The sequence below is a fragment of the Enhydra lutris genome, unplaced genomic scaffold (genome assembly GCF_002288905.1).
Source record: "Enhydra lutris kenyoni isolate GAN:26980312 unplaced genomic scaffold, ASM228890v2 scaffoldscaffold108, whole genome shotgun sequence".
NCBI lineage: Eukaryota > Metazoa > Chordata > Mammalia > Carnivora > Mustelidae > Enhydra > Enhydra lutris.
In genome coordinates, this window is record NW_019154192.1 from 956,203 (window position 1) to 982,124 (window position 25,922).

Consider the following 25,922-nt stretch of genomic DNA (forward strand, 5'->3'; position numbering starts at 1 on the left):
TTAGTCTTTAGTATATCAAATTTCTGTATTTTGTGGAAGTATTTTGTCTTTGCTACTAATATATTTTCTCATTTTTAGGTAATTACCGCTAAACTTACACAAGTAAGTTCCAATATGCCGTCAAGCCCTGATAGTTCTTCTGATTCTTCACCTGGATCACCTGGCAACCACTGTAATCACTACAGTGATGGTCCCAATCCAGAGGTGGAAAATTGTTTGCCTGGGGTGGTAAGTTAACTACTATATGCAAAGCATTACACTTTCCTCTGCAGATACAAAGAAATGTATAAATGGTTCTTTTTATAAGCAGTTTACAAGTTCATAGATGTAGCAAATGTCAAATATATATATGCAGTGAAGTATTAACTTCTGGGTGGATTTTTTAATTTTTTAATTTAAAATAAAATTTCTCCGTAGATACAGTATTACGTTTAGATAGAATCTGTTACAGTTGAACTATAACATACTATTAAATATATACCTGAAGGAAATTCTACTATAAGTCCTTTTGGGGGGGGGGACTGTTTTTTAAAGAAATATATAATCTGCTGTTTTTCTCTAATTCTTAGTATTTTTCATACGTAAAGAATTACTGCTTAATTTCTTCACGTTTTCTCATCCCTCCACCTCTTAAGAATTGTCACAGCTGCAGTAACACCAGCTCCTTCAGTGTTAGAGGGATTTGAGTACTTTTAACAATAAGATTAGAGATTATCAGCAGTCTTGAATCAGCAGTTCAAAGGGTGAAGTCCTTTTTGTATAAATGTCTGAGAGCTATATGAAATTTACACTTTTTTACAAAACAATAGAACAACTGGTGCGAAGAAATTACTCAACATAGCTTGGAAAACATAATAAATTATTAAGCTTGTGTCATAGGGGATCAGTGGATTTTTGAAAATGAAAGGATGGGGGAGGCAAATAATTTCAGGTAGTAAAAATGCAGATGTGATAGGTAGAAAGCTTATTTGGGGTTAGTGAATAGATTAATTTTAAGTAACAAAAACCTCTTAAACTTAGTTATAGAGAAATCTTTTGTGTTTTCTGTATTCCAGATAATGTCACTGCATCCCAGATACATATCTTTCCTTTGGCAAATTGCAGATTTAGGTAGCAATCTGAATATGCCACCTCTTAGGGATGGAGCAAGAATACTTATGAAACTTATGCCCCCAGGTAAGAAAATTGTCTGACTTTCCCCACCACCACCTCCCAACCCTCTTCCCCTTGCATGTTGACAAGTAAATGAGATAGAAAGAATATTTAGCATAAGAGTGGCTGGCTCAGTTAGTGGGAGTGTGTGACTCCTGATCTCAGGATTGTGAGTTCAGACTCCACTTGGGATGTAGAGATTGCTTTAAAAAACATATTTTTAAAGTATTTAGCATCTAATTATTTATTTATTTATTTATTTATTTATTTATTTGACGGAGAGAGATCACAAGTAGGCAGAGAGGCAGAGAGAGCGGAGGAAGCAGGCTCCCTGCTGAGCAGAGAGCCCAGCCGATGTGGGGCTCCATTCCAGGACCCTGAGATCATGATCTGAGCCAAAGGCAGAGGCTTTAACCCACTGAGCCACCGAGGCACCCCAGCATTTAATTTTTAAATTAAAGTAGTGGACTAATGCACACAGTTCAGAAAGTCAGGATTCTTGAGAGGCTACACTGAAGAACAGTGAACTGCTGCCTCATCCTCCCTATGCTCCGTAGTTTCAAAGAAACAACCGTTTTCAGCATTTAACTTCTGTTATTACATATACCAAGTTATTTCTAAATAATATGTTCATATCATTCTATGTCATTTGGGTATTGTATACTTACTTTAGGCAGAAATGTATTTCTTATTCTCTCATCCTTTTTTGGTCATCTCATACTTTTTGTTTAAATCTATATATACCATTTACATTTTCAAAACTAAACATGTATGCTGGGGGTTGGGGAGGATAGGGTAGTTGGGATATGGACATTGGGGAGGGTATGTGCTATGGTGAGTGCTGTGAAGTGTGTGAGCCTGATGAGTCACAGACCTGTACCCCTGGGGCAAATAATACATTATATGTTAATAAAAATAATTTTTTAAAAACCTAAACATGTATATATTAGGCTTAATAAAGTAGGTTACTAACATTTTTAAAAGACTGTTAAAATATTTTCTATTTTATTTTTTTAAATTTCTACTTTAATTCCAAAATAGTTATAGTGTTACTTGAGTTTCAAGTATACAGCACAGTGACTCAACTACATGAAAATATTTTCATTTACTAGGTTGTTCACACTTGTTTATTCTAGATTTTTAAATTCACCACTTCTATTCACTTAGTTTTCTATGGCATTTATTACTAAGTTTCTCACATTCCTGTAATTTTTAAAACAATTTTCCACATAGTCACATGTTGTATCTTACTTTCTTGTGTGTTTCCTCCTTTTCCTTTAGTATGATTTTTTTTCTTTGATACAGTTGCCATTCTGGGACCTCTTCAATAGACTTTATTTTGGTGGATCCTGCTCTGTTCTTTTGTGATGTTTCTTGGTTGGGTTAGTTCTCATTTTGCTGAAGCACATCCTCCTAATAAAGTGTATTTAAAGGGAAGCACCTTTTTTTTTTTTTAAGATTGTTCATCTGAATACTACTAAAATCTCACTCAAAAGAATATATATTTTTTTCATTTTGTTCTTGTTTTTTACATGCATTAGTTTGAGCATAGAGTTGAAGGTTGAATGTTTGTTCCATTATAGTTCCATAGCAGTGTTGTTTGGTTGGAAGATTGAGCTGTTTTTATGTAGAAAGGCTGGGATTTTTGTTTATTTGTTTGTTTTGCTTTGTTTTGTTTTGTTTCCCTTGAGTTCTGAAATCTTATGATGAAGTGCCTTGGGGAGGATATGGATGTGTATCTTTTGTTGATGAGTGTTCAGTGGACCTTATTGGTGAAAAGGTTAATTTTTCCTTTTTTCCTTTGTGGCTTTTTTTGTGCTTTACAAGATTTTGTTTTGTTTTGCTTTAGAATGTGTTGTGTATTTGTGTAGAATGTTGCAAGTTTGTCTTACTTAACAGTTTTGCCTCTCACTTACTCTATTTTAGTTTTCCTTTTTAAAATTATTTGTGGGGTGTCTTAGTCCAGTTAAGCATCTGCCTTCGGCTCAGGTCATGATCCTCAGGATCCTGGGATTGAGGCCCACATTGGGCTTTCCACTACGCAGGGAGTCGTCTTCTCCCTCTCCAGCTGCCCATGCTTGTGCTCGCTCTCTCAGTGTCGTATTTAAAAAAAGTAAAATCTTAAAGAGAAAAACTCTTTTAAAAATATTATTTGTGGGGCGCCTGGGTGGCTCAGTTGGTTAAACATCTGCCATTGACTCAGGTTGTGATCCCCCAGTGCTAGGATCAAGCCTGACATCAGGCTCCCTGCTCAGCAGGAGCCTGCTTCTCCCTCCACGTGGCTTGGGCTCTCTTTTTCTGTGTCTATCACTGTCTCTCTCAAATAAATAAAATCTTTTTTAAAAAATTAGTTGTGTCTTCAGTTGACTCTCTTTTAGTTTGTAACATTTTTATGATCTCTCTTTTCTGTTACTTCATAGAGTTCTGTTTTTATTTTATGAACATTTTACAGTGTTTTTGCTATATGTTCTACAAAAATGTCATGTCTTACAAAACCCTGTATTTGTTATTTATTACTGAGGTAATTGCAAAGTTCAGAAAAGTGAGTAGTACAACACATAGAACATTTTCTTCTTAAACCATATGAGAGTAATTTATTGACTTGATGTTTTTATTGTATCCCACAACAATCATGTGTTTCCTTCAAATGATGGCATTCACCTGTATACCATCTGAATCAAAAATTAACATTGAACATATTTCTACAATCTAACTGATCCCATTCAAGTTTCACTTCTTTTGAAGTTTTCACCAGTTTCTCCAGTAATGTCTTTAGCAAAGAGATTGGAAAATTTGGTTTTAAACGGCTGGATAATATTTCTGCCTTTGGAGGCCAAGAGGCATAATGAAAAGTATTATGTAGGAACTTATGTAATGAGAGAGAAAACAAATTTCTACAACCTTTATTTTTTTTTTTTTTTAAGATTTTTATGTATTTGTGTGACAAAGAGAGAGTGAGAGCACAAGCAGAGGGAGAAGCAGGCCTCCCCCTCAGCAGGGAACCTGATGTGGGGCTTAATCCTAGGACCTTGAGATCATGACCTGAGGTGAAAGCAGATGGCTTAACTGACAAGCCACCTAGGCCCCCCCACCCCCACAAACTTTTTATTAGCAAAATTCTAACTCTAAAAATAATTTGAATGCAATTTTTTAAAATACTGGTCTGCTTGTGAGAATAATGGAATTTTTGGTGGGGGGATATGATTTTTTTCTAAATGGGCTCAAAGTTTGTGTTTCTTATCCTCAAAATAGTTGCAATTATTTGTTATTTCTGATCTGTAAGAGATAAATTTGATATATTTTATCTTTGATGTGGTTTTTCCACAATCAGGTACTACTGGTTATCATTTCATGACCAGTGCAGCAGAAGAATTCATAGAATTCTCTTCATCCTTTTTTCAGTATCTTTTAATACTTAGTATGTTAGTACATTGGAGTTTAATCTTTTTGAAATTTAAGCTAGATGGAAGCTCTTCACTTGCACAATTAAATGTATTTTAGAAGATTTTCTTTACACTTACATCAGTGTTTGAAAAATGCTACAAATTTATAGCAGGCATATTTTCTAACTCTGACTCTAAAATTTTCTATACAGTTTGTATAGAAATGCATATTTTACCTTTTGTATTAACTTTGATAGCAGTGGGAAATATCTAGTCCTTGATATTACTTGTGATTTAAACAATATTGGCAACTAAATAACTTCACTGTACTGTTTTTCATTTAAAGCATTGTTGTACCTTATGATTATAAGTTAAATTTATTAACATCAAGTCTGTAGCAAAAGCTACATTTCTAAACTTTTCAGTGTTTGGTTACAGTAGAGGAACTTTCTTGTTCAAAAGTAGTTTTATTCTCAACCATGTGCTTTAAAAATCAGAGTTGAGCTTTGTTACTGTGAAGCCATTGAACTATCATGTAGTAGGGCAAGTTAAGATACCCAGGTTCTACTTCCAACATCAAGTCATAAAACTGATGTTGTTAAATCCATAAAAGTGAATGGTTTACTACTGGCACTGCTGCTTTAATATAATACATGATAAATTCACATGTTTTCCACAGAATACTTGCTGATGAATAATATAATGAATGAACAAATGCCCAAGGGCTTTAAACATAAAACATTTTCATAAACTATGTAAATCTTTCCTCTTAAGTCTTTTTGTGTTCCCAACATAACATTACTACAGTGAGTTGTAACACATTCCACCAGATTGCACTAAATTAGTTTTCTCATATTCTTTGAAAATGCTTTCATCTATAGTTCTTTTATGCAGATGATTATTCTTTTTTTTTTTTTTTTTTTTTTTTTTTGAGAGAGAGAGAGTAAGCATGAGCAAGGTGGGAGACAGAAGATGCATACTCCCTGCTGAGCAGGGAGCAAGGAGCCAGGCACCAGGCACCAGGCTTATCCCAGGACCCTGGGATCATGACCTGAGCTGAAGGCAGATGCTTAACTGACTGAGCCACCCAGGTGCCTTGCAGAATAGTACTCCTACTATACTCCCTGAAAAGTTGACATTGGTTAAGCCTAAACAACTACTGAGCCACATTGATACGTATCAGCTCATCATGGGCTAAGCAAAAAATACTCAAAATTCATCGCTTTTATTGTTTTATTATTATGGTGAAATGTAAATAATAAAATGTATTTGAAGTATAACTCCATAGCATTAGTTATGTGCTCAGAGTTCTTTCTGTCCTTATGCCTCTATTACCACTATTTCCAGTGCCTTGTTTTTTAGTAGACTGTTACATTGTTTCTAATTCTCTCAATTCCTAAGGAGTTTTTCTTGCTAAAAATATTTATTTTTTCTGGATACATTTCTGAGGCTGCTGCACTCAGTCATGGTTTAATGACTCAGTCATGGTTTAAGAGTTAAATGGCATTTATATCTTAGCCAGCAAATGAACTTATTTTCTTGCTCCAGTTCTAGAGTCAGTCATTTACTTGAAGTTTCCTGTAGTGTTAAATGGTATTCAGAACCTAAGATACAAGGGTAAAGTATCCATTGCTGTTCCTTGCATTGCTGTTCCTATTTCCTTGAAGTAAACAAGAGTAGAAATTATATATTCTTATACATACGAAGCCACAATAGTATCTCCAGTTGCAGTCTAATCTACAGCCTTCCTTATGCTTCCTCCTTCTCAGTATTTTAGACTTACTTACCCGAGTGAAAAACCTTGTTTGACATTGCCTTTGATATGTGTGCTTATTTGATTAATCCTGTAATGAACCAGTCACTTGTCTGTGTTACCACACTTATCCGTATACTCTACTTTAGTAAACCTACCTTCCGGTTTCTTGAGTCCAAGCTGTTGTTCCCCATAAAATTTAAGCTGGTTACTTTGTATATTAGATCCTGTTTTGGATATATATTAAATGTTCTAGAAATGAAAAAAGGAATTACTACCTAGATAGCTTTGAGGTAAGGCATTTGATTAGAACTAAAGCTCTGAAATGGAAAAGACTTCCAAAAAGTAGACATACAAGGTACTGGAACCTTTTGAGGACTGAGGCACTATAAGATTAGAAATAGTTGTTTACTTTTAATTTTTTCTTCTATTTTTTTTTAAGAAGATTTTATTTATTTATTTGACAGAGAGAGAGATCACAAGTAGGCAGAGAGGCAGGCAGAGGAGGGGGCGGGGGGAAGCAGGCTCCCTGCTGAGCAGAGAGCCCCGTGCAGGACTTGGTGCCAGGACCCTGAGATCATGACCTGAGCTAGAAGGCAGAGGCTTAACCACTGAGCCACCCAGGCGCCCTCTTCTATTTTCTAAACTCTATATTATCTTGATACATAGTTGATACACAGTGTTTCCTTAGTTTCAGGCATACAATATAGTGATTCAACAACTATACATACACTGCCCTTATGATAGGTAGAAAGTACCTACCTCTGTCGTCATATTTCAGTCCCATTATTTCAGTTCCATTGATTATGTATGTATTCCTTATGGAGTACCTTTTATTCCAGTAATTATTCGTTTCATACCATAACTGGAAATATAAGTCATCCACAGTCTCTACCCTGGTGGTAGGACTCATTTGGCCTTAAAATATTTAGCCAACTGGTGATTATAGCGGCTCTCAGTAAGAATCAGAATTGCAATGCCTGGTTGGCTTAGTTGATTAAACATCTTCCTTCAGGTCATAATCTCAGAGTCCTGGGATCAAACCCCACATCAAGCTCCCTGCTCAGCAGGGAGTCTGCTTCTCCCTCTGCTGCTCCCTGTCTGTGCCCTCTTTCTCTATCTCAGACAAATAAGTAAAATCTTTAAAAAAAAAAAAAAATTAGAATTTAGCATCCTTATCTTTCTGTTCCTCTCACAACACTTTTGAACAGCAATCAAATTGTGGAGATCCTTGGGAAGATCAAAAGCAAGTCCTTTGAACTTGGGTTTTTACATTTTACATTTCACAAAAGATGCTTGTGCAGCACTATGGGTATCTCTCAGAATCACACCAATTTGTGAGGGAACCAGACTCTTCTGGGCCAGTTTATATACCTGCTCCTTCGCATCATCAGGCCCAATTTCAGCTTTAGCCACCAGGAGTGATGGCGGGAGTCCAGGCAAAAAAGCATTGTTGTCTTTTCCATTAAAAAATTTTTTTTAAATCCTTTTTGTCCTGTTATAAAACCCACTCTTTATAGTGCAATAATTTTAAAGCTACATGGAATGATATAAAGCACTTCCAGGGGCATCTAGGTGGTTCAGTTTGTTAAGTGCCTGCCTTTGGCTTAGGTCATGGTCTCAGGGTCCTGGGATCCAGCCGCACGTCGGGTCTCTCCCCAGTTCTTGCTTACTCTCTCGCCATCTCTCTCAAATAGATAAATAAAATCTTTAAAAAAAAAACAAAAAACTTCCAATACTCTTCCATATTCAGTAATGGTTAACATTTTGGCATATTTGTTGTATCAGTATTTATATAAGAATTTTCTAACTCTCTGAGAAAAAGTTACACACACCTACACCTTTTTACCTGAACATCTCAGTGTTTCCTTAAGCACAAGAACATTGTCTTACATAATAACCTCCTCTTTCCAGCCACTGGTAACCACATTCTACTTTGTTTCTTTTGAGTCTGATTTCTCCAGATAACCCCATATAAGTTGATTCATACAGTATTTGTCTTTATATGACTGGCTTATTTCACTTAGCATGAGGATATATTCATCCTTGTTACCGTATTATCAGAATTAAATTACTTTTTAAGGCTGAATGTATATTTTGCTGTATTGTAAATCACGGTTTTGTCTTCCATTCATCAGCTGGTAGACATGTTGTTTCCAATATTATGAATAATGCTGCTGTGAACATTTTTTGTTTTGAACAGTTTTATGGGGCTTTTTGGATACATACATGCTGGATGATTTAGTAAGTCCATTGAGGCTTTTGGATACATACATGCTGGATGACTTAGTAACTCCATGATTAACAGTATTGGGGAACTGCCATATTGTTTTCCACATTGACGGCAGCATTCCTGGTCCCACAAGTAAAGTATAAGGGGCCGAGTTTTTCCACTTTTAATTGATACCTATTACTGTTTTTGAATTAATGTCATGCTAATTGTGGTAGAGGATCATCTTAACTGAGGTTTTTCGTTTGCATTTCCTTGATGACTAATAGTGTTAAAGTGTTTCTTCATGGGCTTACCAGCCATTTTTGTATCTTTGGAGAAATGTCTGTTATATCCTTTGCTTACTTTTGAAGTTTTTTGTTTTGGTTGGTTTTGGTTTTTTTTGTTTGTTTTTAAGATTTTATTTATTTATTTATTTGACAGACAGAGATCACAAGTAGGCTGAGAGGCAGGCAGAGAGAGAGTGAGAGGAGGAAGCAGGCTCCCTGCCAAGCAGAGAGCCGGATGCGGGGCTTGATCCCAGGACCCTGGGATCATGACCTGAGCCAAAGGCAGAGGCTTTAACCCACTGAGCCACCCAGGCGCCCCGGTTGTTTGTTTTTTTTTTTAATTGAATTTTAAATGTTACGGTACTTTGCTTACTTTTGAAGTTTCTTTTTTTTATTTAATTTTAAATGTTACAGTACATTCAGGTATAAATCCTTTATCAGATACACAGCTACAAATATTCCTTCATATCTTGTACATTTTCTTTTTTTCCCCCCTTTTTTTAAAAGATTTTATTTATTTGAGAGAGAACGCAAACATGGTGAGGGGCAGGGGAAGGCCCCCTGCTCAAGCCTGACACAGGGCTCAGTCCTGGGGCTCCAGGATCATGACCCAATCCAAAGGCAGTCAGTCGCTCAACCAATGAGCCACCCAGGCGCCCCTTCTTTTTATTTTCTAAGAAGTTTACTTTTATACACAAAAGATTAATATTGATGTAGTCCAGTTAAACTGTTTCTCCTCTTGTCACGTTTGCTTTTAGCATCATATGTAAGAAATTATTGTGTAATCTAAGATTATGAAAATTTAATGCTATATTTTCATTTGAGAGAATATCTTTTTAGTTGTATCTCTTCATTTTTTGTAAATCTCACATCTTTGTACAAAATGAAAATGCATAGCTCTTTTACTGTTAGATATATATTAGGAAAGTTGTTTCTTTTAAATGGTATCTCAGTTTTTTAAAAGCCAAAAACAAATGGTTCATCATAGGAGGCAAATAATTGAGAACTTGGTGGCAGGAGCTTGTTTATGTTTATTTATGTTCCAGAAGAACTACTTCTCAGTGCAGTTTTGGGTTTTTGTTTTGTTTTTTGTGTTTTTTTTTCTGTCTCTAGTAGGGAAGGAAGAATAGTTGATTTGAGGTCTCTGGATAGCAAACTGTTCCCTTCATGTTTTAGGTTGACTGTTAAAGAACCTTAGTTGATCATTAACTAATCCAGGTGTGATTATAGTTTAAGAGTTAATCTTAGAACTCAGCTTAATGGATATTTATTGATGATGTTCTATAATTAATGCTCTTAAGTATATTAAATGTAAAATAGTAATATCTGGTTTACATTTTACTGTAACTGTTTTTTTTGCAGATAGCGCAACAGTACAAAAATTAAGAGCTATTTGTTTGGATCATGCAAAACTTGGAGAAAATAATCTTGGACCGGCTCTTGAATCACTTTTCTTTGGTCCTTCTGCCTCCCAAGTGCTATACCTAACAGAGGTTCATTTTATTCTTTTTCAAAACTAATTTTTACATCATATGGTAATATAAAAATATGCATAAGAATGAAATCTTATTTAAGAATTTTTTAGTATTGATGATAAAGGAAATAAAAATTATAAAAAAAAATTTTTAACATCTTTTCATACAGCCCCCTTCCCTTTTCTTTTTTTCCAGGTTGTTTATGCCTTGTTAATGCCTGCTAGTGCACCTTTGGCAGATGATTCCTCTGACTTTCAATTTCACTTCTTGAAAAGTGGTGGCTTACCTCTTGTACTGAGTATGTTAACAAGAAATAACTTCCTGCCAAATACAGACACAGAAACTCGAAGGGGTGCTTACCTCAATGGTCTTAAGATAGCCAAACTGTTGTTAACTGCCATAGGCTATGGCCATGTTCGAGCTGTAGCGGAAGCTTGTCAGCCAGTTGTAGAAGGTGCAGATCCCATAACACCGGTAATAAAAATTTTTAAATCATTAATAAGGTTTATGGATGACATATAATTTTTAAAGTTTAAACTACTTAGTGATTTCAAGTAGAGAATATAAGTTCGGTTACATTTGTATTGAAATGTAAACAGTGATTACACTGATCTCATAGGGCGCCTGTTCCCTAAGTCAGTTTGAGTTTCAGTTGTTTAAGTGTCAAAAACTCATCTGAACCTTTTATTAACTGATACCTGAAAGATGAATAGAGACAGATGGTTATAAAAAAAAAAAGACTTAATTGGTGTATTTCCCATCTCTTCTCCCACTATGACAAATATAACCACCATAATTGACAAGAACTTTTCTCGGCCATGGTATCCTCCTAATGAACATCGCTGAATATTCTCAGGATATACTGAGATTGTTGCAAGGATTGAATGTGTCATTCACTTCACACTAAATTTTAGTTTATTTTATTTAGTTTTATTATGTTACTCACTAGAGATAAAATGCTTTAAGGATATAGATTTTTTTTAGAAACAGGCTGATTTTTCATCTCAGAAATTTGAATAATGATTGGACACATGATATTTAGAATTACCATTAATTACGTTAGGTAGGATAATTGTATTGTGGGTTTGTTTCAAAGAAGAGTCATATGCTGAGGTATTTTGGATAAAATACAATGTCTCGGACTTTTCTCTAATGTAATTCTGGGGAGATACGGTCAGACTATGTGAGCTGAAGAGGGAGTGAAAAAAATCTCACATTTTATTGATAATTATAAAAGCTAGATAATGGGTTCTTGAGGGTAATTTATATTCTTCTCTACTTTTTTTTCTTCTCTTTTGTATAATTTTGCAATTTTCTACTAATAAGGTTAAAAGAAAAATGCAGTTTGTACAGCAAATTTTAGTATTTATTTACTTGAGATAGAGCAAGAATGAGAGAGAGCGAGCACAAGCGGGGTGAAGGGAAAGGGAAAAACAGACTCCCTGCTGAGCAGGGAACCTGATACAGAGCTGGATCCCAGAACTCTGGGATCATGGTCTGAGCTGAAGTCAGACACTTAACTGACTAAGCACACTCAGGCACCTCTGCAAATTTTAAAAAGAAAATTACAATGCTCCATTTTCACTTCCAGGTTTAATGTTTAAATTGTGTGTGTGCATGTTCAATGGTCAAATATGTCAAACTGTAATGTTCTGATCACCATATTGTATCATTTAGTCATCAATATTAGACATATTTGTGAGTTACTCTTACTTAAAAATCCACAAATATTTGTGGATTACTCTTACTACCTATTTTGTAAGTGAAAATCAAGATCTAAAGAGATGAACTGTTTTGGCCTCAATAATAAAATGACCTGAAATTTCAACTCTGTGAAGAGGCAGGCTGACTCTAAAACTGTACTTTCCACTACTTTGGGTTTTTATTTGAAATTTCATTTTAGTAGCACTAGGCAATTAGACTTTCAAGCATTTACTTAAGTAATTAATATGTATATACAATAAATAATACATTAAGTAAAAATGTAAGTGGGATCTGATTTGAGGTTAGAGACCATAAGTATTTTACCTAGTTGTTCTGCTTTGGCCACCTTCGTGCCTGTAGGAACAACTTCACAAACCCTTGAATTTCCTTTTCTCTTTTTTTTTTTTTTTTTTTTTTAAGATTTTCTTTATTTATTACACAGAGAGAGATCACAAGGAGGCAGAGAGGCAGGCAGAGAGAGAGGGGGGAAGTAGGCCCCCCCGCTGAGCCAAGAGGCAGATGTGGGACTCAGTCCCAGGAGCCTGAGATCATGACCTGAGCCAAAGGCAGAGGCCCAACCGACTGAGCCACCCAGGCGCCCTAACCCTTGAATTTCTTAAAATTCCTCTTTTTAAAATATATATGTAGATTTTTTTTTTTTTAAGAGAGAGCAAGCAGGAGTTGGGGAGAGGCAGAGGGAGAGGGAGAGAGAATCTCAGGCAGACTTCATGCCCAGCACAGAGCCCAGTGAGGCTCTTGACTTTACAATCGTGAATTAAGCCAAAATCACTTAACCAGCTGATCCAACCAGGTACCCCTAAAAATATTTCTTAATAAAACTTTATTGTGAAAGAGAAATAGAATGGGGTGAAGATGATGTAGAAATTTTAGCATGTTGGGAGGAGAAACATTATAGAGCACACATAGCACAAGTACCTTTGAATAAAATGAGGAACATCTTAAAGACTGAAAGGGGGTGTATCCGGGTGGCTCAGTGGGTTAAAGCCTCTGCCTTTGGCTCAGGTCATGATCCCAGGGTCCTGGGATCAAGCCCCGCATCGGGCTCTCCGCTCAGCAGGGAGCCTGCTTTCACCTCTTTCTCTGCCTGCCTCTCTGCCTCCTTGTGATCTTTGCCTGTCAAAAAAAAAAGACTGAAAGGGAAGGAATTGAGTTCTAAATTTAAAGATTATAGGATAAGAAATTAAGGTGTATTTATTTGGTACCTCATTTTTTTCAATGATATCATGACAGGAATAGCCAGGAGGGCTGGGGAAAGAATTTACCTGGAAACACGTTCAGAGCTGTGTGATTTATCTTCTCCAGTTGAAAGTGAACTCAGTTGTGGAAACAATATTAAATTCATCTGAACAAGATGGGACCAGGGAGGGAGACAAACCATAAGAGACTCTTAATGTCAGGAAACAAACAAGGGGTTGTGGGAGGTGGGGGGAGGAATAGGGTGGTTGGGTGATGGACATTGGGGAGGGTATGTGCTGTGAATTATTTAAGCCTAATGATTCACAGACCTGTACCCCTGGGGCAAATAATACATTCCATGTTAATTAAAAAAAATTCATCTGAAAGTGGACTTTGCAGGAGAATATTGTCACTCCAGAAGGTATCTAAGAGAAATCTACAGTGTTGACAATCTGAAATGCTTTTTCTGCGGATCACCATAAATCGTACAGTGCATATGTAGAAGGATTACATCCTAAAGAGAGTGGTGATGGATGAGGACCAGAGGGTTAAGCTTATATTATGCAAAAATTTTTGAAAATGTGCTTATGATTTTTACTTCCAAATAAAAATGTTAACTTTTACAGATTAACCAAGTTACTCATGATCAAGCAGTGGTGCTACAAAATGCCCTTCAGATTATTCCAAACCCATCATCTGAGTGCATGCTTAGAAATGTATCCATACGTCTTGCCCAGCAAATATCTGATGAGGTTAGTATCAAACTGAAAGCCCAGAGTCTGGGTTGGTTTATTTTTTGTTACTCTTGATATAGTATCTACTTATTCATAAATAAATGAAGATTCTCACAATCTAGGACCAGATATTCTGAGACCATAAGCCTCTATTTTATTTCAGCTTAAGTTTCATAAAATTCTGCTATTAATGTTATCTATTAATTCATACTTTAGAAAGTACTTTTTAAACAGGCTATTTTAGATACAATTTATATTGCATGAACTAGGTCAAAATAAAACATATCGTGAGTTTAAAGTCATGGTACAGTCAAGAAAACAACATTTTCATCAATCCCAGAAGTTTTGTGCTCTTGGCTATAAGCAACCACTTCTCTGCTTTTGTCATTGTAGAGTAGTTCTCTATTTCTTAAATTTTGCAAAATGGGATCATATTGTGTACTTTTATGTCTGAATTATTCCAGTCAGCATGATTTTAGAATTTTTCAGTCACTTATATGTGTGTGGTTTATTCCATTTTAAATGTTTCTACCTTTTATGGTTATCTTCCATGTTCTATTCATAGACATTAGAATTATTTCATTTTTTACTATCGGGAATAAAACTATTTATTTTGAAAATTCACCAAATCACTTGTGCTTTGGTCAGCTGATTTTTTTCTTACCTGTGTAAACCATAGGAATTGAATGGCTGGGTGACTTGGTTTTCCTGTGTTTTAACAAATCTTAAGAAAAATATCTATAGAGCCAGATTAGATCTTAACCTGAAGTATATTTAGGCTGTAGCTGATAAATTGTTTTACTTCATCTGCATATATCTTATGACTTGAGGCGAAGATTTGAAAAAAAAATGGGACAGAGGCTACTTTAGATATTAAAGACAGTGCAGAGCGTATTTGTGGTAAGAGCCATTTATACTACTTTCACAAAGAGAAACGTTTTCTGATAACTTCACTTAATATTATGTCAGCATTTTTAAGTATTCATTTTCTTTCAGGCTTCAAGATACATGCCTGATACTTGTGTAATTAGAGCTATACAAAAAATCATCTGGGCATCAGGATGTGGGGCATTAGATTTGGTATTTAGCCCAAATGAAGAAATCACAAAAATTTATGACATGGTAAGAATTGTTACAAAACTATTCCTTTTATATAAAGGTTAATTGTGCACTAAATTTTCATCATCTCTGCCATCTTTTAAGACTAGGTCATTTGTATCTATTAGTTTTTGGGTTATTTTATTTGGTTGTTTTTTTTATTTTATTAACCTGACAAAAAAACTGTGCTGCATGTTCACGTGATCACGGGGAGGGGCAAGAAGAGAGGGAGAAGCCAACTCCAGCCTGAGCAGGGAGCTTGATGTAGGACTCAGTCCCAGGACCCTGGGATCATGACCTAACTCGAAGGTAGATGCTTAACCACTGAATCACCCAGGCATCCCTGGATCTATTAGTTTAAAGTAAACATAGATAATAATATATCATTTTATTTTGAAAATAAAACACTTCAATGTATTTTAAATTAATGAGTAATTTATTCTTGATTCTAACTTTACAGACCCTCACTGCAAGCACTGAGCCAGACATGGAGGATGAACAGGTTTGCTGTGAAGCATTGGAAGTGATGACATTATGTTTTGCTCTGATTCCAACAGCCTTGGATGCACTTAGTAAAGAAAAAGCCTGGCAGACATTTATCATTGACTTATTATTGCACTGTCCCAGCAAGTAAGTGATTTTTTTAATTTAGAAGAAGGCTGACCTTATTCATTTCATCAGGAAGGAATGTTTTGATCATAATTTATCTTAGAAGTCAAATAAGGAAACCTTTTGGTTGTCTACATAGTACTTTGATATTTAGGAAACTTAACATTTAACATGTTTGACTTAACCTGAGTGGACAGCTCAGTGGCCTTAAGAACTTTTAGAAAGTGTCATGCGGTCAACACTATCTCCTAAATTCTTCATTATCCAGACAAATTTTTTTAAATGAAAATACCCATTCTCCAAACCTTCCACCCATTCGTTACCTCTGATCTATGTACTATCACTGTGAACTTGCCTATTACAAGTAACTCACATAAAAGGAATCACATAGTATTAGTCCTTTTGTGCTTGGATTGTTTCATATAGCATAATGTTTTCAAAGTTCATCCATGTTGTAGCATATTGCAGAAATTCCTTCCTTTAAAGCTGAATGATCAGTAGATAATTGATGTACATACCATGTTTTTGCTTACACAGTTCATCTGTTGATGGATGCTTGGCTTGTTTCCACTCTTGGGTATTGTAGATACTGCTGCTATGATAATTGCTGTGAACCCAGATAATCTGTTTGAGTAACCATTCTCAATTCTTTTGAGAATGTGCCTTGGAAATAGATACTACTTGGTAATTCTATGTTAACCTTTTTGAGGCTCACAAAACTGAGTTACACAATGGCACAGTATATTATATTGCCAGAAGCAATGTATAAAGGTTCTAGTTTCCTCCATATCCTCTCCCATGCTTGTTATTTTTTTAACTTTCTTTAAGATAGTAGCCCTCCCAGTAGATATTACATAACATTTTATGATGTTTTGGTTTTTATTTCTGTATGTGGTGTTGAGCATATTTTCATGGGCTTATCTTTTGTTTAGTGTGGAAAAATGTCTTTTAAGTCCATTTTTAGGAGCATCTCTATTGTTCAGTTGAACATGTGCCTTCAGCTAATGGCATGATCCCTTGCATTGAGCCAGAGCCTGGCATATGGGTCCCTGCTCAGCTGTTCTCCCTCTTCATCCTCCTCCCACACCCCATGCTCACTTGCTCTCAAATGAATAAATAAAATCTGTTATATAAATAAATCAATTCATTTTGAAACTGTATTGTTTATATGAATTTTAGAATACGTTTTCCCTATTTCAGCAATAAACACCATTGGAATTTTGAGAGAGATTACATTATATCTATTGATTCATTTGGTGGTAATCGACATTTTAATGTGAAGCCTTTCAGTGCATCAACACATATTCTTTTATTTAGGTCTTCCATTTCTTTCAACACAGTTGCTCCTTCTTAGTTAGGTTTATTTATTCTTACTTGTCCTTTTTGCTACTATGATAGGTAGTATTTTTTTCTAATTTCTTAATTGTTTTTTAATTTGTTCATTGCTACTATATTATGTAGAAAGACAAATGATTTTTGTGTATTGATTTTGTTCTTTATAGTTTAGCCAAATTCAGTGTCTTTATCCACTTTTCAGGATTTTATCAGTATATGAAATCATGTCTCTTCCAACTAGAGATAGTTTAACTTCCATCCCCCCAATTTTTGTGTGTCATTTGCCTTTTCTTTGCTTAATGTTCTTCTGTGTATTCAATAGAAGAGATGATAACAGACATCCTTATCTTGTTCCTGATAGAGAGAAAAAGCGTTTAGTCTCTCATCATTGAGTAGATAGGAAGTCAAAGTTTTTCATATAGAATCTTTATCCTGTTGAGATTTTCTTTTTATTCTTTGTTCATAAAGTGTTTTTATCATGAAAAGGTTGGAATTTGTTTAGGTTTTTTCCTGAATCAGTTGAGGTGGTCACAGAGTTTTTTTCCTGAATCATATTTATGTGATGTGTCAAAAATTGTTTGGTTTTTTAAGATTTTATTTATTTGACACAGAGAGAGGGATAGAGTTCATAAGCAGGGGGAGAGGCAGTTAGAGAGAGAGAAAGAAGCAGGCTCCCTGATGAGCAAGGAGCCAGACACACAGCTTCAGCCCCAGAACCCTGGGATCATGAGCTGAGCTGAAGGCAGCCACTCAAGCACCCTTCAAAAATAGTTCTATTAAAATAAAAATTTTAATAGATAATAAAGTTCTATTAAAATAAAAATAGACTTATTAAAATACACTGATTTATATGTTGAAAATCTCACATTATTAGGATAAATCTTACTTGGTCATTTGGTATAATATCTGCAATATACTTAAAATTTTGGTTAATATTTTGTTGAGGAATTTTAATATTTTTATTATGGTAAAAATAATGTAACACTAAATTTCCAAACTGATAGTTATGGATTAAATATAATTATATCATTTCAAGAAGCTCTAGAATTGTTTAATCTTGCAGAAGTGAAACAATATACTCACTAATCTAAATTACCCACCCATGGCGTCACGAGTTCTCCTCTTTGGTACATACCTTTTTACTCTCTGTTTCTGTGATTTTGACTACTTCAGGTACTTTTATGATTGGAATCATAGAATATTTGTCTTTATGTCACTGGGATAGTTGCTTAGCATGAGGTTGTGGAGGTTTTTCCATTTTGTAGCATGTGACAGGGTTTCCCCCTTTTTAAGACTGCATAAAATTCCTCTGTATATATTATCACATATTCTTTATTTATGTGTTGATAGACATTTGTGTTGCTTCTGTCTCTTAGCTATTTGAACAATTCTGTGATTAATGTGGGTGTTCAGACATCTCTTCAAGAGACTACTTTGAGTTCTTTTGCATATATACCCAAAGTGGGATTGCTGGGTCGTAGTTAATTCTGTTCTTAATATTTTGAGGAATCTCAGTACTCTTTTCCATAGTCACTCCACCATTTTACATTTCCCCCAACAATGCACAAGGGTTCCAGTTTTTCCACATGTTTGATGACACCTATTGTTTTGATACAGTCATCCTACTGGGTGCAAAGTAACATCTCATTGTGTTTTGATTTACATTTCACTTACGAGCTTTTCATATGCTTGTTGGCCCTTCTGAGAATATTTGTATTTCTATTCTTAAGGGGTTATTGGTCTTTTTTATATAGTATCATTGTCTGACTTTGTTGTCATCATGATTCTAGCGTTATGGAATAAGTTTCTGTAGTTTCTCCCTTCAAATTGCTTACAAAAAATTACTGATTTGTTCTCATTCTTCTGTAGTAGTATTCACCACTGACCCTTTTCAACTCCTAGGCTTTTTTTTTTTTTTTAATTCTTAAGTAGGCTTCCCTATCCCTTAACCTCCACCCTACCCTCCCATGTAGGGCTTGAACTCAGCGACCCACAGATTAAGATGCTTCACTGACTGAGCCAGCCAGCAGCCTCACTCGTAGGCTTTTTTTTTTTTTTGGAGGGGAGGGATGTTTCTTGATAACTGTTGTAGTTACTTTGTTGTTAGAAATCTGTTCATTCATTTATCATCCAATTTTTACAATTTCTTCTGCTTACCTTTAATTTAATTTGCTATTAAGCACTTTTCTGTCTGAAATTATAATCATTTGAATTATCCCTTCCCTAGCTTTCTTTTAGTATTTGTATATAATGTCTTCTCCAACATTTTAATTTTAATCTGTCTTCAGTATGGGTTCCTTTTTAAAATATATACTAGGCTGTAACATGTTTATATGCTTTGACTATGTATTTTTTAGTGTATTTAAACCTTTGAGTTTAAATATTATTAATACTATTAATATCTTTGTATTATCGGCTACCACATTTCTGCTTGGATTTTGTTCATTTTCTCATGTTCTTGATTCTTTCTCCTTCACTTTTTTCTGCCTTTTCTTTCTATATTTTTCTTTTAAGTAAATAAAACTATGTAACTTCTTACTAGATTTCCTATACAGAGCTTACCTACACCAGTGTTTTTTCCTAGAATTTGTAAATTGCTCATAAATATTAAAATTATCACTGGAGGAGCGCCTGGGTGGCTCAGTGGGTTAAGCCTATGCCTTCGGCTCAGGTCATGATCCCAGGGTCCTGGGATCGAGCCCCGCATCTGGCTCTCTGCTCAGTAGGAAGCCTGCTTCCCCTCCTCTCTCTCTCTCTCTGCCTGCCTCTCTGCCTACTTGTGATCTCTCTCTCTGTCGAATAAATAAATAAAATATTTTTTTAAAAAAATTATCACTGGAAAATGACTAGCAGAAAGTTTCCTTGATGTGCATTATAATTTTGAAGAAAATTTATTTCTGAGAAAGCAGATACAGAATCTTTTAATATTGTACATTGATCTATATTTTTTAAAAATTCTCCTCAGCTTTATTGAGGTGTACTTGATAAATAAAAGATGTATATACATAAGATGTACCAATGTGATTTTCTTCAGTATATACATTGTGACATGATTACTGCAGGCAAGGTAATTAGTGTATCCTTTGCTTTACATAGTTGATTTTTTGCATAGTGAGGATACTTACGATCATCTGTCAGCAAATTTTAAGAACACAATAGGTTATTAAGGATAGTTACCAAATTGTATGTTATTTTTCCATAAAAATTTGTTGAAAGAAAATTTTGTGCCTGTACCATCATTTTCCCAGCCACCATTGTACTCTCTGGTTTTAAGTGTGTTTTGTATTCCACATTTAAGTGAGATTAAGCAGTTCTTGTCTTTTTGGGTCTAGCTTATTTTATTTGGCCTCTTGTGCTCCAGGTTCATCCATGGTATCACAAATGGCAAGACAACTTCTTTTTAATAGGCGAGCTATACTCCATTGTATATGTCATATTTTTCTTATATAGGCATCCATCATCAGCATATCCTTAGATTGTTTCCATGTCTTGACTATTATGAAAATGCTTCAGATTTACATGAGAATGTAATTATTTCTTCAAGATACTGATTTTATTTGGGGCACCTGGGTGGCTCAGTGGGTTAAGCCTCTGCCTTTGGCTCCGGTCATGATCTCAGGGTCCTGGGATCGAGCCTCGCATTGGACTCTCTGCTCAGCAGGGAGCCTGCTTCCTCCTCTCTCTCTGCCTACTTATGATCTCTCTCTCTCTGTCAAATAAATAAATAAAGTCTTAAAAAAAAAAAAGATACTGATTTTATTCAATTGGATATATATCCAGAATTTGGATGCTGGATGATAATGTTTTATTTTTAGTGTTTTAAGGAATCTTCATAATGTTTTCCATAACAAATATACAAATTTACATTCCTACAAACATTGTGCAAGGGTTCTCTTTTATCCACATTGTTGTAAACACTTGTTATGGCGACTTTTTGAAAATAGCCATCATAACAGGTCTGAGATGATATCCTGTTTTGGTTGGATTTTTACTTCCTGATGATGAATCACATTGTTCTCACATACCAATTCACTATTTATATATTTATTTGAAAAAGATGTCTGATTGGGTCCTTTCCCCTTTTTAGATACTTAATTATTTTGCTGTTGAGCTGCATCAGTTCCTTATATTTTGAATATAAACCTCTTACCAGAAACATATTTTGGAAATATATTCTCTCATTCTGTGGGTTGTCTTTTCATTCTGTTGATTTTCTTTGCTGTGTAGAAGCTCTTTAGTTTGATGCAGTCCTCTTTGTTTTTTCTTTTGTTGGTGGTTCTTTTGATGTCATACCCAAAAATCAGTTCATAAGACCCATATCAAAAGCTTTTTCTCAGGGCATCTGGTGGCTCGTGGGTTAAGTAATCCACTTACTTAAGTGGGATCCATCCTACATCTGGCTCCCTGCTTGGCGGGGAGGTTGCTTCTCCCTCCTTCTCTGCCTGCCATTCCCCCTGCTTCTGTGCTCACTCTTGCTCTCTCTCTTTCTTTCTCTCTCTGTCAAATAAATAACTAAAATCTTTTTTTGAAATTTTTTAAAATTCTTTTTTTTTTTCCCAATATTTTTTGTTTATTTGGCAGAGAGAGACACATAGCAAAGAGGGAACACAACCTGGAAGAGGGAGAAGCAGGCTTCCTGCTGAGCAAGGAGCCTGACGTAGGGCTCTATCCCAGGACTCTAGGATCATGACGTGAGCAGAAGGCTTGACCACTGAGCCACCTAGGCGCCTAAGGGTCTATTATTTGAGAGACACAGCACAAGCAGGGGGAGTGGTAGAAGGATTGGGAGAAGCAGACTCCTTGCTAAGCACAGAGCTTGATCCCAGGACCCTGAGATCATGACCTGAGCTGAAGGCAGACACTTAATAAACTGAGGCACCAAACTGAGTCTCTGTTTTCTTATTAAGTTTAAGACTTTAATTCATTTTAGACTGATTTTTATGTGTGGTGTGAAATAAGGGTCCTTTTCATTATTATGCATGTGGATTTTCAATTTCCCCAACACCATTTTTTGAAGAAACCTTACTTACTTTCCTTTGGCACCCTTCTCAAATATGAGTTGCCATAAAATGAATGGCTTTATTTCCAAGATGTCTGTTCTGTCCATATCATATGTATGTAGTCTCTGTGAGTAATATACTGTTGATTACTGTAGCTTTTTAGTACAGTTTGAAATCAAGAAGCATGATGCCTCCATCTTTGTTCTTAAATCAGGATTGCTTTGGTCATTAGAGGTCTTTTGTGGCATCATATGAATATATGATTGTTTTTCTGTTTCTGTGAGCATGCCATTAGTATTTTAATAGGGACTGTGTATTGAAGTGGATTTGGGTTCCAGTGGACATTTTAGCCATATTAGTACTCCTAATCCATCAATATGAGATGCCTTTCTTTAACTTCATCAGTGTTAACAATTTTCAGTGTTCAAGTCCAACATCTCTTTAAGTTTATTCTAAGCTTATTCTTAATTCTTCTGTTAATATTGTTAACAGGATTGTTTTCTTAATACGAGGGTGGGGTTTTTTTATGTTCTTTGTGTACAGAAATGAAGTTTTTGTACTTGGATTTTGTATTCTATAACTTTATTTTTAACAGATATTTTTATTGCATCTTTAGGATTTTGTACATATGTCATTGGTAGTCAGTTTTACTTCTCTGAATCAATCTTATGTCTTGCCTAAATGCTCTAGAAATAATTTCTACTTCTGTATTAATAGAAGTGGTGAGAATGGGTATCCTTGCCTTATACTGGATATTAGAGGGAAAGCTTTCAGATTTCATCATTGATTATAACGTTAACTATGGGCTTTTCACATTGCATTGTATTGAGGTAAGTCCCTTCTGTTTATTTTGAAGGTTTAATCACAAATAGATCTCTAACATTACCAAATCGTTTTTTTGAGGCATTGATAAGATCGTTGTACTACTATTCCTTTTTGTAAATGTGATAAATGACATTGACTAATTAGTGTATGTTAAGTTATCCTTATGTTCCAGGATTAACTCACACAAAGTCATGATGTCTAATCCTTTATTTTTTAATGATTTTATTTATTTATTTGAGAGAGAGAGAGAAAGCATGAGAGGAGAAAGGTCAGCGGGAGAAGCAAACTCCCTGCTGAGCAGGGAGCCCGATGTGGGACTCGATCCCAGGACTCCAGGATCATGACCTGAGCCAAAGGCAGTTGCCCAACCAACTGAGCCACCCGGGTGCCCCTGTCTAATCCTTTTTATGTCCTCTTGAATTTCATCTGTTATTACTGTATTGGGGATTTTTGCATCTGTCTTTATCAGGGATATTGGCCTATCGTTTTCTTTTCCTAAAATCTTTTTAGTTAGCTTCCTAACTATGCTGCCTTCATAAAAGCAGTTTGGGACTATATCCACATACTGTGTTTTTCAGAACACTTGAAAAAGGATAGGTGTTGGGGCACCTGGGTGACTCAGGTCAGTGAAGTGTCTGCTTTTGGCTCAGGTGATAATCCCAGGGTCCTGGGATCAAACCCTGTATTGGGCTTCAGGCTTAGTAGCCAGTTGGCTTCTCACTCTTCCTCTGCCATGTCCCTGCTTACACTGTCTCACTCACACTCTCTCTCAAATAAATAATTTTTTTTTCTTTTTTAAAAATTTTATTTATTTATTTGACAGACGGAGATCACAGGTAGGCAGAGAGGCAGGCAGAGAGAGAGGAGGAAGCAGGCCGCCCACCGAGCAGAGAGCCCGATGCGGAGCTCAATCCCAGGACCCTGAGATCATGACCCAAGCCAAAGGCAGAGGCTTTATTAACCCACTGAGCCACCTAGGCGCCCCTTTTTTTTCTTCTTTAAAGGACGGGTATTAGGACCTGGGTGGCTCAGTTGGTTAAGTATACAACTCTTGATTTCAGTTAAGTTCAAAACATCAGGGTCATCAGATCCAGCCCTTCACCAGGCTCCATGCTGGGCATGCAGCCTGCTTATTAACATTCTCTCTCCCCTATTCTCTAAATAAATCAGTAAAAAGGATGGGGCGCCTAAGTGGCTCAGCCAGTCAGCATCCAACTCTTGATTTCAGTTCCAGTCAGTATCTCAGGATCATGAGATTGGGCTCCCGCCACATCAGGGTCTGGGCTCAGAGCAGTCTGCTTGATATTCTTTGTCCCTCTGCCCCTCCCCCAAGCGCTCTCTCTAAATAAATAAATATATATATATAAATAAAGTCTTTTAAAAATTTAAAAAGATAGGTATTAACTTCCTCTAAGTGGTAAAAATTACCCATGAAGCTATCTGTTGCGGCTTTGTATTCGTTCAGAGTTTTCACTTACTAATTCATGATTCTTACTTGTTACTGGTCTGTTTTTCTTTCTTGATTCAGGTTTGTTACATTGTTTTTAGGAAATTACCAAAATTTTTTTAGACACTTGTTGGTCTAATATTATAACCCTATAATACTTTTTCATAACAATTATTTCTGATCCTTTTTATTTCTGAGGCATCCATTATAATGTTTCCTCTTTAATTTCTGATTTTATTTGAGTCTTCTGTTTTTCTTAGTCTAGTTAAGGGTTTCTTAATTTTAAATTTCCCTTTTATATTGCTTTTCCTGCATCCCTCAGGTTAGGTGTGTTATGCTTTCATTTTCTCAAAATATTCTTTTAAGTTCCCTCTTTTTTACTCTCTTTAACTTAATAGTTGCTCAAAAGTATATTATTTTGTTTCTGTGTATTTGTGAATTTTCCTGTTTTCTACTTTCATTGCATTGTGGTTGAAAGAGCTACTTAGAATGATTTTCAGCTTCTTGAATTTAAGACTTCTTTTGTGACCTTACATGTAGTTCATTCAGGATTATGTCCCTTAAGATGCACTTAAGGAGAAAGTATATTCTACTGCTAGGTAAAAAGTTCTGATTTCTGGTAGATAAAAATTCCGAAAATATGTCTGTTAGATCCACTTAGTCTGTAGTGTTGTTCAGTTCTGCTTTTTTCTTATTAATTTGCTGACTGAATAATCCATTCGTAAGAGTGGAGTGTTTTGAGTCTGTTTCTGTTAGTATATTGCACTGTGTTTGTACTTTCAAATCTTTCAGTATTTATTTTATACATTTAGGTGCTTTGATGTTGGGTGAATATAACTGTTACATCTCTGTAAGAATTGTTGAATTTACCTTTTATCAGTATCCAGTATCCTTTTGGGTTTCTTGTAACAGTTTTTGACTTACTGCTGTTTTGTCTGTTCATTTCTGCTCTCTTTTTAGTTACCATTTGCACAGAACATCTTATTCCTCTCTTCACTGTCAGCCAAAGTCACTCTCTTATAGATACCATATGGTGGGACCTTGTTTTTTATATCTTTTTTATTTTTTATATTTTATTTTTATATATTTTTAAATTTTATTTTATTTTATATTTTTATTGCAGCCGTAATTCCCTTATAATTAGTACTTGATAGAAAATGGAATGTGACATTACTTAAAATTATATCAAATTCACAGAAGCTGATCATCACAGGCATGTGAGTGTACTCTTGTCACAAAATGTCTTTACTTCCCAAGTACTTTTAAGTTTTAGCTATGAAGGTCAGTTACCAGAGCTAGATTTGTTCTTAACAAGTAGAATTTCAATGTCCATGCATTCAGAGAGTCTCTTTTATCTTTCTGGGCCTATTCATTTGCAGATAGGAATTGAAATTGTAACTGGGTTCCTTAGTGATGCCCATCTTCATTTGCTATCCAGTTTCTTTAAGACAAAATTGTGACTTGCAGCAGGGCTATGTAGATAAAGAAGTTCCATGTGGATGAGAGCACATCCTCACGCATCTTCTTTTCATCTCCTCAGGATCCAGCTTGGTCTGAGGCCCTGGGTCCAGAACATCTCACCTTTGCTTCTCCAGTTTCCAGCTCCATGTTCAGTTCTTTCCTGGTGGCTACCTGGTGCCCGCTCTTTATCTTATTTTTAATCTGTTTGTTTGTTCAGTGTTTTCTGATTAGCAAATTTAGGCCATTTTGG

The 25,922-nt window shown here is 35.5% G+C and overlaps 1 protein-coding gene across 4 annotated transcripts in view; it reads left to right on the plus strand.

Moving 5' to 3' along the window:
• The window catches only part of LOC111139452 (probable ubiquitin carboxyl-terminal hydrolase FAF-X), a 149,302-nt gene that overhangs the window by 72,744 nt on the left and 50,636 nt on the right, over positions 1-25,922 (plus strand). For all 4 annotated transcript variants that reach the window (XM_022491711.1, XM_022491710.1, XM_022491712.1 and 1 more), the window contains 7 exons: positions 79-228; positions 1,056-1,176; positions 10,150-10,280; positions 10,458-10,736; positions 13,790-13,915; positions 14,894-15,019; positions 15,456-15,625. In XM_022491711.1, the coding sequence (XP_022347419.1) occupies positions 79-228; positions 1,056-1,176; positions 10,150-10,280; positions 10,458-10,736; positions 13,790-13,915; positions 14,894-15,019; positions 15,456-15,625 (1,103 nt within the window). The remainder of the gene's footprint in view (positions 1-78; positions 229-1,055; positions 1,177-10,149; positions 10,281-10,457; positions 10,737-13,789; positions 13,916-14,893; positions 15,020-15,455; positions 15,626-25,922) is intronic.